At 36.8% G+C, this 14,771-nt stretch overlaps 1 protein-coding gene across 1 annotated transcript in view; it reads right to left on the bottom strand.

Annotated features, from left to right (window-relative positions):
• The window catches only part of mctp2a (multiple C2 domains, transmembrane 2a), a 58,469-nt gene that overhangs the window by 24,570 nt on the left and 19,128 nt on the right, over nucleotides 1-14,771 (bottom strand). Inside the window, exons 10-16 of the mRNA XM_067389333.1 lie at nucleotides 13,075-13,261; nucleotides 12,842-12,935; nucleotides 12,612-12,714; nucleotides 12,436-12,538; nucleotides 12,239-12,340; nucleotides 12,054-12,128; nucleotides 11,665-11,784 (exon numbers count right to left, since the gene is read on the bottom strand). Coding sequence (XP_067245434.1) covers nucleotides 11,665-11,784; nucleotides 12,054-12,128; nucleotides 12,239-12,340; nucleotides 12,436-12,538; nucleotides 12,612-12,714; nucleotides 12,842-12,935; nucleotides 13,075-13,261 — 784 coding nt within the window. The remainder of the gene's footprint in view (nucleotides 1-11,664; nucleotides 11,785-12,053; nucleotides 12,129-12,238; nucleotides 12,341-12,435; nucleotides 12,539-12,611; nucleotides 12,715-12,841; nucleotides 12,936-13,074; nucleotides 13,262-14,771) is intronic.

The raw sequence follows: 14,771 nt of genomic DNA, 5'->3' as shown, positions 1-14,771 counted from the left end.
TGTTGATTTGCTGCTCAAGAAACATGTATTATTATTATTAATGCTGGAAAGTTTGTCATAGATGTTTTAATGAATTTAAAGTTCAAAAGAATATCATTTATTTTAAATAGAATTTTTTGGTAACACTTTATTTTAAGGTGACGTAGTTATACGTTACTACATGTACTTACTATAGTAATAACAGTGAATTATGCATAATTACAAGTAACTAACCGTAACTCTATAGTAAGTATATTAATTAATATTAGTCATTACAATGTAACTACATCACCTTAAAATAAAGTGTAACCATTTTTCCCCCTTGTCTTCACTGTCACTTTTGATCGATATAATGCATCCTTGCTCAATAAAAATTTCTTATTGACCCTAAATTTTGAATTCCAGGTATTTTCATGGTCTCAGACATTTGGACCCCACTATATATCAACTACACTACCTCATATATACTAAAAGGACACAACACTGACTCGCTAAAACAACCCAGAATTTATAAAGGGAGATTAGTTTCGCTAAAAGCATTTTCATAAGAGCAATATAAATCCATTCAGTGTGTTAATAAACACAGAAAGACAAACTGAGCAAGGATCATGTCCTGTAAAGTTGGTGTTTGAATCCGAAGCAGTGGTGAGTCCATAAATATTTCAGAACTGGACAGCTATGTGGGGAGAATTAGTAAGATAACACTGGACATATTCGACTGCTGCAAGATGAATAAATGAAAAATGCAAAACTGTTTTGAGCTATTACACAACTAAACGAGTCTCAGGGGGCTTGATTTTAGATTTGAAGCAAATGAATACGATTTTAACCAATCTCATCAATGAACACTGAACAAATTTTGAAGAAGCACTTTACATGGGTAACTACATTTCAGATTTGTACATTTTGATGGGGAAAACTATTATGTGTGTGTGTCCTCTCAGAGCAAGTGAGCACTAACTAAACCATGAGGGGAAGTTTGAGTCCCTCTCATGCATTTATCTTCCGCAGCAGCGAGACGCAAACAACGGCAGCCGTGCCTTATGAGGGTCAGACGAAGGGCTGTGGACGGATGCCAGATTACATGAACGTATCTGTGCAAATCTAACAAGGCTGACTATTGGCTGCAGGCTTAATGCGTATGCGTGTGTTTGAGAGAGACGATGAAACCGGGCAACTTTAATGTGAAGAGAGGATCCTTACAGCGTTGCCACACTTTTCCCTCTTTCTCTGGCTTTTTTCCAAGGTGAAATGGAGGGCGATATGAGTAACCTACATTGGTGCCTTGATTAAAATACAGAAAAATGACAACATTTGCACTAAATCAAAGTGGCAGAAAGCAACTGATACAAAAGAGAGCTTGAGAGGCATGGAAAAGCTTGTGTCTTGTGTGCAGATACTGTAAATGCATATCAAGACATGTTGAGCTGTGGTCAAATTGGACACTTTCAGGATTCAAAACAGTGTAAATGATCAGGTTTAAATATTTCTATAATAATATATCTATATTTAACAATATCTCTCTTATTCACCAATATGTCCACCTAAAGATGGGATACTTTCAGGATTCAAAACTGTACGATTCGTTCATTGTGTCTGTCATGTGACAAATGAACAAAAGTTTCGGGGGGTAAACTAATGGTTTGTGTTTCTCATCATTTATCTTTAGTTGCATTATAATGATTTTGTAATTTGGAATATGATCAAAGATTGCTTATGTGAATGTGTATGAAGAATTTGGCCACTGAACATATTTGAATAAGATTAGTTCATTCATTCATTCATTCGAGATCAAATTTGATTCTATTTATACAATAATATATCTATATTAAATAATATCTCTGTTTTTCACCAATATGCCCATCCGTGCAGGCCAGACACTAGACAAAAAATAAAATAAAATAAAAATATAAAAATAATAATAATCAAAAACAGTTTTAAAAACAGGGAAATATATATTTTTTAAAGTTTTAATTTATATATTAATACACACACATTTTAAATGTTTTTTATAAAGTTTTTTATAAGTTTTATTATAATATTAGAGAATATTTGGTGGCTAATTAATTCAATTAAAACATTTAATCTGTTAGAATGTAAATGAAATACAGTGATGAATGTTTTAATTAAATTATTTCAACATAATAACTTTATGTGGATAACATTAACAATTTATTATAAAATATTAAAAATAATTCTGAAATTAAGACAATTATATTCTATTTATAATTCCTTGTAAATCTAATTATTCCCATATTGAAATGAATGATATGCAACAGCTACATTTAATCTGTGTTGAAACGTGATCCTACAACCGCACTGCAGGCTGCGAGTGTACGATACGTGTTTGTGATTCTCAGCAACAGCCGACCGGACTGCGGCTTGTGTCCTTATCAGTGGAGCGGTGGAGTGGACTGTGCGCCCAGAGGGAAAGAGAGCGAGAGAGGGAGAGATAAAGTCTCTCTGTCACCGCCGGTGTCGAGGCCAGTGTACAGAGCCCTGTGGTGCCTGTCAGCGGCTGGCATACCGACCCCACCCCGCCGCACCGGCCACCAGTGTTTAATCCGTGTTGGGAGCGTTAACATTCAGCGACCTCACGGGTGACAGATCTGCCATGCGAGCCTTCTCCCCTGGGGCAGACGGCACCCCGAGTGTCAGCTCAGCTCACGGAAGCTCAAACGCGCATATACGTCACAGCCAGCCGACCAGGCTACGGACACGGGCGCCCGGGGAGAGTTGTCCTCTGTGACTGTGGAGGTGGCGAGCGTGTTAGCGCTGGTCATTACGACACGCAAACGCACACAGACATGTGCATCAGGGTTAAAGACGGAGCATGTTTGTTCGGCGGCAGTAATAGGCAAAAAAAATGAGAGCGGAATGCAAGCTGTTTATGCTAAAGCATGTTTGTGCACAGACGGAAGGAGAATATTAAAAATATATACAAATTATGCAAAGCAAATAATGAATATGCAAACATGCGCACATTTAAATGGAGCGATCGTAAAAATGTACACTCGTATGTAAAAAGAATAAGCGGACAGACGGAGTGAAGAGAGGAGCTGTCAGCGTGAAGGATAAGAGGGATGTGCGCGGGGTCAAGGCAGACTCGGCGTTGAGCCCCAGGAGCGGTACGATGACACGGAGCATACACATCTCAATAACAACACTGACACTGTCAAATCTCCAGCCATCACTGCACTGTTAGCGGCCGCTCAAATACAGCTCCTTAATTATTAATCCCTTCCTCCAGAGTTTCAGGAAGAGCCCGTGCACATATATCACTATCAAGGGTTCGCCCTCCTGTCATACTCGCAGCACAAACTCCTTGACAGTTTCTTAAAGCCCATGAGGCACTCAGCGGGTCCCACACACACATATGCGCACGTTCGTTTCAATGTAGCTGTCCGGGGAAACTTTCGGAGTGAAGTGAAACAGAGGTGAGGGACAAAGGAAACCTAGACAGACAAAGATCTAACACAAAGACTAGGACTGTCAATCGATTAAAACATTTAAGTGAATGAAGTGCGTGACGTGTTCGTTAAATAATCAAATTATACTTTAAAAGAATACTTTTTGTGCGCAAAAACAAATCAAAAACTAATAATGACTATTCAGGTTCTACGTCCGAACGCTGGGTCAGGCCGACGCTGTTCACGACTTGAGGGTGAGGACTTAATGACAGAATTTTCATTTTCTGGTGAACTAACCCTTTAAAGACCAACTCAGCCGAAAATGATAATTCTGTCATTGTTTACTCGCCCTAATGTTGTTCCAAACCTCTTTGTCTTTACGGTGGAACATAAAAGAACCAACATTCTTCAAAATATCTTCTTTTATGTTCCACAGAAGAAAGAAGGGTTTGGAATGACATGAGGTGAATAAATGATGAATTTTAGTATCATTAAAATAGATATTAGGGTCAAACTTTAGATTAGGTCAATGTTAACTAACTATTAACCACGACATTTGCCTCAATAAACTCCTAATCACTGCTTATTAATAGTTAGTAACGTAGTTCAGTTTCAGAAAGGGATGTAGAATATGGTCATGCAGAATAAGGCATTAATATGTGCTTTATAAGTACTAATAAACAGCCAATATCCTAGTAATATGCATGCTAATAAGCAACTACTATAGTTAATAGTGAGAACTGGACCCTAAACTAAAGTGTTATCGATATTATATGTTATTAATATTAATATCTTATTGTTGCATGTCATTTGCAAAAGTTCTCTTCAATTTATTGTTTAATGTTTACACCCAAGTCACAGAAGCAACTACCTGTAATATTTCTTCCATGACTCTATAAAAAGCTTAAAAATCAAAACCTTTTTTTTTTTTTTTTTTGTCTGCTCCCTAGAATACTGATTGCTATAGAATTCTGATTGGTCATGTGGCATTCTGTGTACAAATATAGGTCAGGTCAAGAGAGTACTAACCACCTTGTTTGGGTTTATATTGCTTTAAAGATTGGCAGTAAATAATTGAACCAAGTAAATCACTGTATAGACATAACAATTTAGCTTTAGAAGACAATATTTGTGTTTTGCCCACAGCGAGGCTGACTGCATTCCATCCAATACGTTTTTCTGCTTTGTAGTGTCCCGCGCCATGTTTTTAAGACACTGTGTTAAGTTTAAAAAAAAAGTTTAACTTCAAAAACATGTCTCAAGAACGTGTTTATTCCGTTGGGACTGCGCTGTCTGTGACCTTGTGAAAACCTTGGAAGGAAAATTCCTTGTTGGGGAATTTATAAGTATTAATTTTGTCTAAGTGCATATTTTTTTAAAGTAATTAACTGTACTGAATTAACATTAAATTGGCAGCCCTAACACAGACATGAGATGCCACGCAGGAAAACCCCTCAATATCAGATCATTGCGTTTTCCTGAGGACATTACACGAGTTAGCTGGAATAACGAATCAGGTCGTGGAAATGCTGATAATCAGTCTAATCCTGGCTGTCTCAGTAAGCCAGTTAATAGCTTAGACCGTGCCCGCCACTTTATAGCGTTCCCTCAGGACCCAGGAACCTGCGTAGACCCTGTCCTGCTATCATCTGGCGCTGGCCATTCTGCTAGACAGAAACAGGAAGAGAGAGAATGAGAGAGAGAGAGAGAGAGAGAGAACGCTCCGTCACAGCTGCCAACTGTGTTTACAGCTGCACGGCATCAAACATTCATCAGATGCCATCTTTACAGTCTGTGATGTGAAGCAATCAGCATTTCACAGCCTGTCAAATGATGTCGAAACCGCTTGCTACCTGGCAGTGTCAAAAAGGAAAAAAAAAAATAAAAATCTTAAACACACTCACACACACAAACACACGTGCAGGTTTTCCTTTCTAGTCCAGACTACTGACAGATGAAGCAAGCTCATATGTTAAAATATTAATTCTACTTAAATACTTAAAAGACTCTAATGACAGCAAAGCTCCAAATCAGCTTTCAAGTGTAAATGATCTCTTTTTTTCCTCACCCTTCGATCCCTTTCATCTTTATTGAAAATGCTTGAAACTACAGAGTTCAGAAGCAGCAAATTTGGCCAGTTAATGCCTGGCTGGGTAATGCTCATTTAGCCTGTGGTGGAAACTTTTTGGAGTCTGTTTGCTCTGTGTAATGCGCTGTAAGAAATTACTTTGCTTAATGCTTACCATCAGAATTGTCATCGGCCTGCTCTCTACTAATACCTGTGTGCATGCATGTTTCGACAGTGCTGTAGCTCCATCTACAGGCCAAAGTGAGACATGCAGCAGAGAACTCTGTGTGACCCCTCTGCAGTCTCCACTGATGTATGCCACATTCATCTTTCTCAGTAAGTGCAAGCCACATCTAAAAAGTGATATTTTATAAAGATTTTATCTGACACGGCCCTCCTTCTTGGACTTACTCTACTTGTTGGACTTTAAAGCTGTTTCTAGGCTCATTACTGTTGCATAAACAAGCAATAAAAAATATTCAAGTATGTAAGCGGTCTGTCTGGTTAGGAGAGCATGGCTGCATGCTTTTGGGAGATTTTTTTTTTTTTTCTTTTTTTTTCTCAAATGCATATGCAGATGCTCCTAATGAGACTTGTAGTGTTTAAAAACAGTGCCTTGGGTGGACACGCATGAAAAATTCAAAGGAACACTTACAGTGTGATTTATGCAATAAGAATCAGAGTAGCCACTTTTTTCTTGTCTAAATATATATATATATATATATATAATATATATATATATATAATATATGCAATAAGAATCAGAGTAGCCACTTTTTTCTTGTCTAATAATATATATATATATATATATATATATATATATATATATATATATATATATATATATTAGTGCTGTCAAACAATAAATCACGATTAATCCAAAATAAAAGTTTGTGTTTAAATATTGTGTATAAATACACACACACACATGCATGTATATATTTAACACAAATATATTTAGATGTTAAATATTTATTTATATATATAATATGAATTATTATTATTAAATATAATTTAATGTATAAATGTACATGTACTGTAACTGTAATAATGAATTTTTCAAGGTGTCTGAATATATATTATGTACACACACTGCCCAACCCCAAAAAAAAGGTCACTGTTTAAGAAGTTTGATTTAATTTATTAATTTATTTGCATTTAATTTACAAAAGTTAAACTTTACTTAAGATGTCCTCGTTATAGTGTAATTACACAAGGATTTAAGTATATAAGGATTGAGTAATATTAATGAATAGCATAGAGTTAAGGATTGGTTTAGGGATTAGTTGCTTGTAATTATTCATAGTTTAAGTAACGTTTAATAAGGCACTGTAAAATAAAATTTTACCAAATTTAATAACTTAAATCATGATATATTTATCTTAATCATGATATCAAGTATCTTGTTTTAATGGTGTTTAAACAAGACAGAAATACTTATGAAGTCAGTTATTTTTGCAGCGAGTTTTGCTTTTCCACTTGCTGTTGCACGCTATGTGATTTTGAACATCCCAAGCCATTCAAAGTTACAAGTCGAATCACTCAGCTGGGGACTTTACAGGTGCACTTATGTTAAACTTAACTTCCCTCCTTCAGAGGTCCAATCAGAGTTTCTCTGCATAACAAAGAATAAACTATTATACAATATAGAAAAGTTTTGTGCATATACTGAATATATATATATATATATATATATATATATATATATATATATATATATATATATATATATATAATATACACACACACATGCACAAAGCAGAGGATATTCAAACTAAAACACATGCACCCACACACATATTTCCCACTCTCCACAGATGAAAGCTGTGTTTTGCGAGAGGGAGCGTGTATATGCGCTCTGCTGTGCGCAGGTCGGGGTGGTGACCTCTGGGATTTCCAGCACTGGGGTGGGAGTGTGTTCCGGGAACAGGCGCTGCCTGTGCAACCTACAGACCTGGACAAAGAAACCGCAGCACCACAAATGCATTATAAGTTGCGTAAAGTGTAAAAGCTACAGGACAGAGACTCCACTGACTCTATGAATAATGTATTGTAATGTATTTTAAATATATGTTTGTAAAGTAAATAGTATCCTCTCTCCACTGGCTACTTTGTGTACTACATTCCAAGTATACAGGCCTACATTATAAATTAAATGGCTGACATGACTACGATGACATGGATTGGATGAGGAAACGTAGAAGAAAGCACGGTCTCCTCTAATTATGCTCTTCTTAGAGGCAAGCATCTGTCAATGTCTGACTCTGTTACCTTATTACCACAGCCTACAGATATACATACACCCATAGAGCGAGAGAAAGACAGATATGTGTTCGTTAACCCTTGAGGGTTACACGCTGTTTTATAGACGTCGCGCAACATGTATGGTAATTAAACATTGTGAGAGAGTACAAAAAAAAGCATGAAACTGGTCTTTACAACCGCATAGTTGAGATTCACCCCTCCGGCCTGTTGTTTCTAAAGCCTAGACGATTTACACAGGTGCCCTATTTTCATTTTTCCTGTCATTTCCATAGCTCAGCATCACCTGCGCAGCTTTGAACGCAGTGGTGCGGAAACAGGCCACATGCTAGTGGAGAAGAGATGATATTCTTTCTGTTCTCAACCCCACGTGTGCAGACAAAGATAGAGCGGGCAACAGGACGTCCCACGTCCCCCTCTCCACAGCCTGACACCCCGTCTCCTCAGGTGGATGGGCGCACACACCTCCAACGACTCCCCTTCAGGGGGCACTGCTCATTCCAAGAGAGAGGCGCAGTGGCACGGGAGACTGCACATTATATTACAGCTTCAAGAAAGCCTCTAAAAATAACTAGTGTGTTATAGCATGGATTAAAATGCCTCCAACTTGGCTACTATAAAACACAGATATGCTCGCTGGAACATACATTAGAAGGGCTTACAGTGGCATGAAAAAGTATGTGAACCCCTTGCAGAATCTGTGAAAATTAGAATTATTTTAAGAAAATAAGAGGGATAATAAAAAATGCATGTTATTTTTTATTTAGTACTGTCCTGAGTAAGATATTTTACATAAAAGATGTTTGCATTTAGTTCACGAGACAAAACAATAGCTGAAATTATTAAAATAACCCCATTCATAAGTATGTGAACCATTGATTCTCAATACTGTGTGTGGTTACCTGATGATCCACGCCTTTTTTTTATGTTTTGTGATGGTTGTTCATGAGTCTCTTGTTTGTCTTGAGCAGTTAATCTGAGCTCTGTTCTTCAGAAAATTCCTCCAGCTCCTGCAGATTCATCAGTTTTCAAGCATTTTTGCATATTTGAACCCTTTCCAGCAGTGACTGTATGATTTTGAGATTCATCTTTTCACACTGAGGACAATTGAGGGACTTAAACACAACTATTAAAAAAGGTTCAAACATTCACTGATGCTCCAGAACAAAACACGATGCATTAAGAGCCGAGGAGTGAAAACTTTTGAACAGGATGAAGATGTCACAATTTTTCTTATTTAGTTTAAATATCATTGTTTTTCACTTAGTACTGCCCTTCGGAGCTAACAGAAGATACTTGCATGTTTCCCAGCAGAAAAATTAAGTACAATTTACCTTGATATTTAAATTTAAAAGTTTTCACTCCTCGGCTCTTAATGCATCATGTTTCCTTCTGGAGCATCAGTGAATGTTTGAACCTTTTTTAATAGTTGAGTTTGAGTCCCTCAGTTGTCCTCAGTGTGAAAAGATGAATCTCAAAATCATACAGCCACTGCTGGAAAGGGTTCAAATATGCAAAAATGCTTGAAAACAGATGAATCTGCAGGAGCTGGAGGAATTTTCTGAAGAACAGAGCTCAGTTTAACTGTCGTGGATCATCAGGTAACCACACACAGTATTGAGAATCAATGGTTCACATACTTATGAATGGGGTTATTTTAATAAATTCAGCTATTGTTTTGTCTTGTGAACTAAATGCAAACATCTTTTATGTAAAATATCTTACTCAGGACAGTACTAAACAAAAAATAACATGCATTTTTTATTATAAAACCTCTTATTTTATTAAAATAATTCTCATTTTCACAGATTCTGCAAGGGGTTCACATACTTTTTCATGCCACTGTAGTTATTAAAGTTTGTCGCTGATGCCATTCCATAAACAAGCGTTCAAAAGTTTGGGGTAAGTATGTTTTTTTTTTTTTTTTTAATGAAATTAATACTTCTATTCAGCAAGCACACATTAACCTGATCAAAAATGACAGTAAAGGCATTCATGTTGCAAAATATTTCTATGCTGTTCTTTTGAACTTTCTGTTCAAAGATTCCGGAAAAAACTGCACAATTTCCATAAAAATATTAAGCAGCACAACTGTTTTCAACATTGATAATAATAAGAAATGTTTCTTGAGCACCAAATCACCATATTTGACTAATTTCCAAAGGATCATGTGACACTGAAGACTGGAGTAATGATGCTGAAAATTCAGCTTTGTGAACACAGAAATAAATTACATTTTAAAATATATTCAAATAGAAAACAGTTATTTTAAATTCATAATATTACTGTTTTTACTGTGGAGGAAAGATTGATCTGATTCTACTTCACCCTTTTTCAAACTTTTTGCCATTGTTTCATTGTTTCATTCATCATATTTTTTCGCAAGTGTTTTATTTAAGGGATAGTTTACCCAAAAATGAAAATTCTGTCATTTACCAAACCTGTAAGAGTTTCTTTCTTCTGTTGAAATAAAAAGATGTTATTTTGAAGAATGTTGGTAACCAGACAGTTGATGGTAGACATTGACTTCCAGAGTAAAAAAAAATACTATGGAAAGCCGCGTTTCCACCAAAATTACCCAGAACATTTTGTCCCAAGAACTTTTTTCCCAGGAACTTTTTCCCCCCCAGACCTATTGCTAGCTGCGTTTCCATAGCGGTCTAAAGTACCGTGAAGATAGTCTGGTGACGTAGGACTGTGCGCGACTTTCCAGTTCCCGCTGGATTTTATCCTCCGCATATAAGCCTAATAAAGCCTGAAACTTGTCATCATTCCATCGGTCGTATTTTTTAAACTCTGCTGGTTTAAATAGCAAACAACTCTTATTGCACGCAACGCAACAGACTTAAAAAATGATGGTTGAAATAAAATGCTGCATGGAGTCAGTCAACCAATCAGCATGTTCAGCGCCCGAGTTCCACCCCCTGAAAGTTGGGGAACTTTGAAAAAGTACTACCTAGCGAGCAGTTACTTTCAGAGGGGGAATTTTTTACCCAAAACTTCATTTAGACTCTGGGGTGGTACTCTGTGTGTTTCAACTGCAGGAACCAAAGTCTCTAGTTCCTGCGGTGGAAACGCAGCTGAAGTCATGGCTAGTCAAATGTCTAACAACATTCTTCAAAATATCTTCTTGTGTTCAGCAGAAGGAAGAAACTCGTACAGGTTTGGAGCAACATTTTCATTTTTGGGTGAAATATCCCTTTAATAAAATACACAAAGATAAACAAAACGGGAAAACAAATGACAGTAATTCAAACAAGAAACCATAAATCCAAACAGAAAGACGAGATTAATCCAACGGGAAATGCAACAGCTTTACAACAGAGATGTAAAGAGACAATGACCAACAATGTAAGACTGAAACACGGGCATAAACACACTGGGTAACAGGAGGCTAACAAGGCACGGATGTGTGTAATGAATTACTGTGGCAAGGGTAACTAAGGAAACAAAGGGAAACAGGAACTAAATCACAGGAAATGAAACCAGAAACAGCAAGACAACAGAATATCAAAATAAGAGTCCTTGAACATAAAACACACAGGAAACCGAATTGAGAAGCTCAATGAGTCTTGAGAATACGTTAACCCCTCAGTCATGACGCCAAACACAGCACAACAATTACGGTAAAACCCACTTTTTTTCTGCAAAGCACCAAAAAAAATTCTTGTATTGTGGATTAAGTTGTGTTGGGTGTTCAATAACAGTCATTTATTTAAAAAACCAACAGATAAAAAAATAAATCATTGATCCACAACACTTTATAGTTGCACCCTGACAGGCCAGGGCCAAATGTGCACGTTCTGTTTTCCGTCTAGTGAAAAGTTGCTATTAAGGAGCAGAGCGTTTTCTTCAAAGAGGGATTACACAGATGAGTTCACTGACCTCAGGTTACTAAAAGGGCCACAGAGTTGAAATCTTGTAAACAGTGGTATGAAGTCTTACCAGGAAGGCTGTAATACTCCTCTGCTTGCTCTCCCAGTGGAAGCAGCTTTTAATATACTGCAGCGTATAGAGAATGGCCACGCTGATCTTCCTCACTCGATAGATATTACGTGCTAAAAGCTAATGGGGACAAAGCAGTAGTTAGCAAGATGTGCCTGAGGACGTAATGCTCACAACATGACATTCACTCAGGTGTAAAGAGGCTTTTAAACTGAAGGTTCATTGGTGATAAATATTAATAAGCCAAGTCATCTTTGGTGTCTAAAGAGCTTTAGGCGGTGCTAGAGGAAAAAACTCAACATAATGAGTCTCTAAAGGTGCCAACAACAAAGCTAATATTAAGAGAAAGTGAAAAATATGGTGCTGTAATAGTTGTTGATGAAGATCACCTTTTTGTCAAACTTCGGGTTGTCCTCTGCAAACTTTGTTTCTTTCGGCTGGAAGGTTTTAAATCCTGCTCTGATCTGGGAAAGAAGAAGAAAAACAAAAGATTATACTTTAACTTATGCCACATAATGACTTGATGTCTGATATCATTCGTATAATTCATAAATAGTCATATTTATGCACTTACAGGGTTATAGAGGACATTCAGCTCCATAGTGATGCTTCCTTTGGTCGCCCTTGATAAATTATTATTCTTCAGCATTCTGGTTATTTGTTGGCCATTGGAAATCTTAAGGCAAAGTAGAGGTACTGTAGTTTAATATTGGTGCAATGATAAAAACTGCAGCATTTATTATAAAAACTACTTTTTTGTGTGGTATTTACAGTCAGCAAAGGAATGGCAACTTTTCCCAAGAAGTCTGGAGCTTTGTCCCCATCATCATGATAGACTGTAAGCACCAGAGCGTCATGGATGTCCTTAATGGGGCTGAGGACAAGTCAGAATCAATGTGACATCAATACCATGATCATGAGACATCTACTACATCAGTTTAACTTACAATGTCATGGCTGTTCCCCATTCAGGATTCAGGGTTTTGAATATTGTGAGAGTTTGCAGTTTGCTATTACCAAGCTCAACGGTACAAAACGGATCACTTTTACCTGGTGGAGTTCAAATATTTTGAATTATTATAACTGAATAAACATTTATAATAGGGAATACTTTATGTAGCAACTGTACAATATCCCTTACATACAGTATGACACTACATTTAATACAGACAAGTACCACTTATATCTGCTGATGGAAGATCTGTGGCTTTTATTAACTTAATTTGAAGATAGCCAACATCCTTCAAGTCCCCCCAAAAGTTCATGGGTTTCTGTAAATACAAATAACCTTTTATATTAAAATTAAAAACCATATAATCATAATTTTACAAATATTTATAAGCAACACAAATTACAAATAACTTACATGGAAATAAAAACAATACTAAAATAGCTCAATGTAATACTCACATAATGCTCCCGCCTCTTCTCAAAGGTCTTGGGGTCATCTAATGGAGCCGATTGGATGTCTGAGATGGAAGCACCAGAACACGGGGTCAGTGTGACCAAAAACACCAGTTGACCTTTGTTTTGGTCCAGCGAATGAGTATGTAACTGCCTCTGATTGACAGGAAGTCTGGTCAGGTCAATATCCAGTCTGAGAAGAGCAGAACCTATTAGTATTTCCTCAGTGGATAAGCATATGTAGTGGTTTTCAAAGAGCACAAGTTGAATTAGTGCTTTTGAGCAATACTTTACGTTGTGGCCAGCAGACCACTGCAATAGGAGAGAGTGGGGTAAGATGTGTCAGTGAGTAAGCTGTGTTGTGATAGCAAGCACTGTGTCCAAATGAATTACTATTGTGGAATTTAAAAGATTAGTTGACTTCAGAATTAAAATTTGCTGATAATTTACTCACCCCTATGTCATCCAAGATGTTCATGTCTGTCTTTCTTCAGTCGAAAAAAAACAAAAATTAAGGTCTTTTTGAGGATTTTCTCCATATAGTGGACTTCAATGGGGTTTAAAGGGTTGAAGGTCCAAATTGCAGTTTCAATCCAGCTTCACGATCCCAGCCGAGGAATAAGGATCTTGTCTTAAAGGTGCCATCGAACATTTTTTTACAAGATGTAATACAAGTCTAAGGTGTCCCCTGAATGTGTCTGTGAAGTTGCAGCTCAAAATACCCCAAAGATTTTTTTTAAATTATTTTTTTAACTGCCTATTTTGAGGCATAATTAGAAATGCGCAGATTCAGGCTGCGGCCCCTTTAATTGCTCGCACTCTCCGCCCCCTCCCAAGTTCTTAACTCTATCATTGCATAAACAAAGTTCACACAGCTAATATAACCCTCAAATGGATCTTTACAAAGTGTTCATCATGCAACATGTCTAATCGCGTAAGTATGGTATTTATTTGGATGTTTACATTTGATTCTGAATGAGTTTGATAGTGCTCCGTGGCTAAAGCTAACATTACACACTGTTGGAGAGATTTATAAAGAATGAAGTTGTGTTTATGAATTATACAGACTGCAAGTGTTTAATAATGAAAATAACGACGGCTCTTGTCTCCGTGAATACAGTAAGAAACGATGGCAAATTTAACCACATTTAACAGTACATTAGCAACATGCTAACGAAACATTTAGAAAGACAATTTACAAATATCACTAAAAATATCATGTAATCATGGATCATGTCAGCTATTATCGCTCCATCTGCCATTTTTCGATATTGTTCTTGCTTGCTTACCTAGTCTGATGATTCAGCTGTGCACAGATCCAGACGTTAATACTGACTGCCCTTGTTTAATGCCTTGATCATGGGCTGGCATATGCAAATATTGGGGGCGTACATAGTAATGATCCCGACTGTTACGTAACAGTCGGTGTTATGTTGAGATTCGCCTGTTCTTCTGAGGTCTTTTAAACAAATGAGATTTATATAAGAAGGAAGAAACAATGGAGTTTGAGACTCACTGTATTTCATTTCCATGTACTGAACTCGTTATTCAGCTATGTAAATTCAGTAAATTCAATTTTCAATTCGATGGCACCTTTAATTTTATAAAAAAAATAAAAATAAATAAATAAAAATGTATATACTCTTTAACCACAAATGCTCATCTCGCATTGTGTAATCATGTTGGGAAGGTCATACGTGACG

This window comes from Chanodichthys erythropterus, chromosome 7 (genome assembly GCF_024489055.1).
Source record: "Chanodichthys erythropterus isolate Z2021 chromosome 7, ASM2448905v1, whole genome shotgun sequence".
NCBI lineage: Eukaryota > Metazoa > Chordata > Actinopteri > Cypriniformes > Xenocyprididae > Chanodichthys > Chanodichthys erythropterus.
This window is presented reverse-complemented; position numbering and strand designations above follow the sequence as displayed.